Source organism: Phaseolus vulgaris, chromosome 11 (assembly GCF_051622355.1).
Source record: "Phaseolus vulgaris cultivar YP4 chromosome 11, ASM5162235v1, whole genome shotgun sequence".
Taxonomy (NCBI): Eukaryota; Viridiplantae; Streptophyta; class Magnoliopsida; order Fabales; family Fabaceae; genus Phaseolus; species Phaseolus vulgaris.
The window spans coordinates 24847826-24849877 of record NC_143508.1 but is presented as its reverse complement, the minus strand read 5'-3'; the positions used below and the strand labels follow the sequence as shown (position 1 = coordinate 24849877).

The 2052-nt window shown below is 37.1% G+C and overlaps 1 protein-coding gene across 1 annotated transcript; it reads right to left on the bottom strand.

The window, feature by feature from the left end:
- Window positions 1–949: 949 nt before the first annotated feature.
- LOC137828828 (glutaredoxin-C9) lies at window positions 950–1758 on the bottom strand. Its single transcript, XM_068635553.1, has one exon. The coding sequence runs from the start codon at window positions 1530–1532 to the stop codon at window positions 1104–1106; it is 429 nt and encodes a 142-aa protein (XP_068491654.1). The 5' UTR covers window positions 1533–1758; the 3' UTR covers window positions 950–1103.
- Window positions 1759–2052: the final 294 nt, after the last annotated feature.

The window sequence follows — 2052 nt, the reverse complement described above, 5'->3', positions numbered from 1 at the left end:
CACACTTCTTTGAGCACTGAGCTGGTGGTGTTCTGCGACAAGAAGTGTCACGGTGTTTTCTGCCATAACTGACTTGAGCGTCGGAGTGCAAACGGCCACGAGGGCGCCCATTTGTCTCTCTGTTTCAGGTATTCGCTGGAGGTAGAAGGTGAAGCTGGAACGAAAGCGAAGGAGTCCTAGAAGCGTAGTTCGTAGCTACGCACGAAGGTGATCCAAGTCAACCGGCAGGAACATGTTCAATATACAGAAGGGATTTACCCTATTCTTTCTTTTCCTTTAATAATATTAAAATACCATTAACTCCTTGGTAATAATAGGATTTCACAAACTCCTTGTAATAACGGGGGTTTTGCAAACCCCTGGTAATAACGGTGGTTTACAAAACTCTTGATAAAAACGGGATTTTACAAATCCCCTGTAATAACGGGGATTTACAAAACCTTTGTAATAACAGGTGTTTACAGAACCCCTGGTAATAACAATGGTTTATAGAACCTCCGGTAAAATTTAAACTTTCAAGAATTACTCAAAATTGCTGATATTTTATTAACGACGTTGCATAATAAAAGTAAACGGTGGATAACGCGCGGGGTTAAAACCGCTAGAAACGTTAAAAATAATTTTTCTACGAGTGTTTAGTTAAATCAAATTTAATATAAAAAAAATACAAAATTCAACTCGATCTAATTTAATATTTTTTAATAAATTGGATAATAAGTTCCTTCAAATGCTATCAACTCCTATAACAAATATCCCTAGTTTTTCTATATAAAAATTTAGTATTTGTGAAATGATTTGGACGTTGAAGTATATATATAGTACGTAATCTGTTATCTGATGACGCGTCATTTTATTTATTCTATTCTATCTCTTTCCACTTTCCTAAGTATGATAACTTAAACCATTAGTCTAATGGGAGTCTTCTCCACTGTAAGTAAACAACTCTGCATTCACAAACACCATATTAAATTTCCGTATCAAATTCATGGAAAAACACAAATTTTTCATTACATTACTATTTTTTCTCTACAACCTCCTCCCAAAGAGAAGGAACATATCCCCGAAACTAACACAAAATTAATAAAAAAGGAAAATGGAAAATTCTAGAGCCATAGAGCTCGTGCTTCTTTGAGTATTGGAACCAATTCCCCAGAAATATGAGTGGCCATAACTCGATCCAATCCCCCAAACAATTTCCCACCAATAAAAACCGCAGGAAACTGCATCTTGTTTTCGTTGCCACCCACAATTGCTTCCAATTCTCTAACCACACCCACTTCGTCATGCTCCTCCACCTCGTGCATGGCAGGGTTCACCCCAAGACCCAAAAGCAATCGGTTCACCACGTGGCTCATGCAACAACCACGCCTAGCGAAGACTATAACCGCGTTCTCTAAGACCATGTTTGGCACCATTTTGGTGGAAACAAAGGAGGGAGTAATGTTAGTGGTGTTGTTGATAGTAGTGAAGTGAGTGGTGGGGGAAGATGAGATGAGAGGTTGCCATGACCTATAAGGAATTGCTTGTTGCATGATGTTTTACTTTTGAGGAAGTTAATGATTTCTAAAGAGAGAGAAGAAGAAGAAAAAGAAGATGGTGTTGTGTGAGTGTGAGTTTGTTTGATTTTGGTTATGGAGGGTGAATATAAAGGGGAAAGAAAGAGTGGGTTGAGTTGTTGATGATTTGAAAGGGTCATTAGCTTGTAACGTCAACTGCAAATAAGCTTATTTTTAATATTATTATTTTATTTTTCTAAGTTTCTAAGATTACGCGGTGTTATTTGGTCGTCTTACGTTTGAGGTTGTCACTTCGTATTTTTATTTTCTACGTTGTGGGTTTTGGACGGCCATCCCCACTTGGCACTTTTGAAACATCCCACTCTGCAAAACACTGCTGCTAGTGTTGGACTAAATGCTCTGCAACATTTAAAATAAAATAAAATAAATGCAATTAAGACACTAATTTCATAAGCATTTGTACTTGAATCAAGGAAGAGAGAATGAGGGAATATTTTTAAACATTACAAAAGAGGGTGTGAATATTCTGATCTTA

Coding starts and splice junctions, on each gene's coding strand:
- LOC137828828 (XM_068635553.1), bottom strand. CDS start 1,532: ATGCAACAAGCAATTCCTTATAGGTCATGGCAACCTCTCATCTCATCT.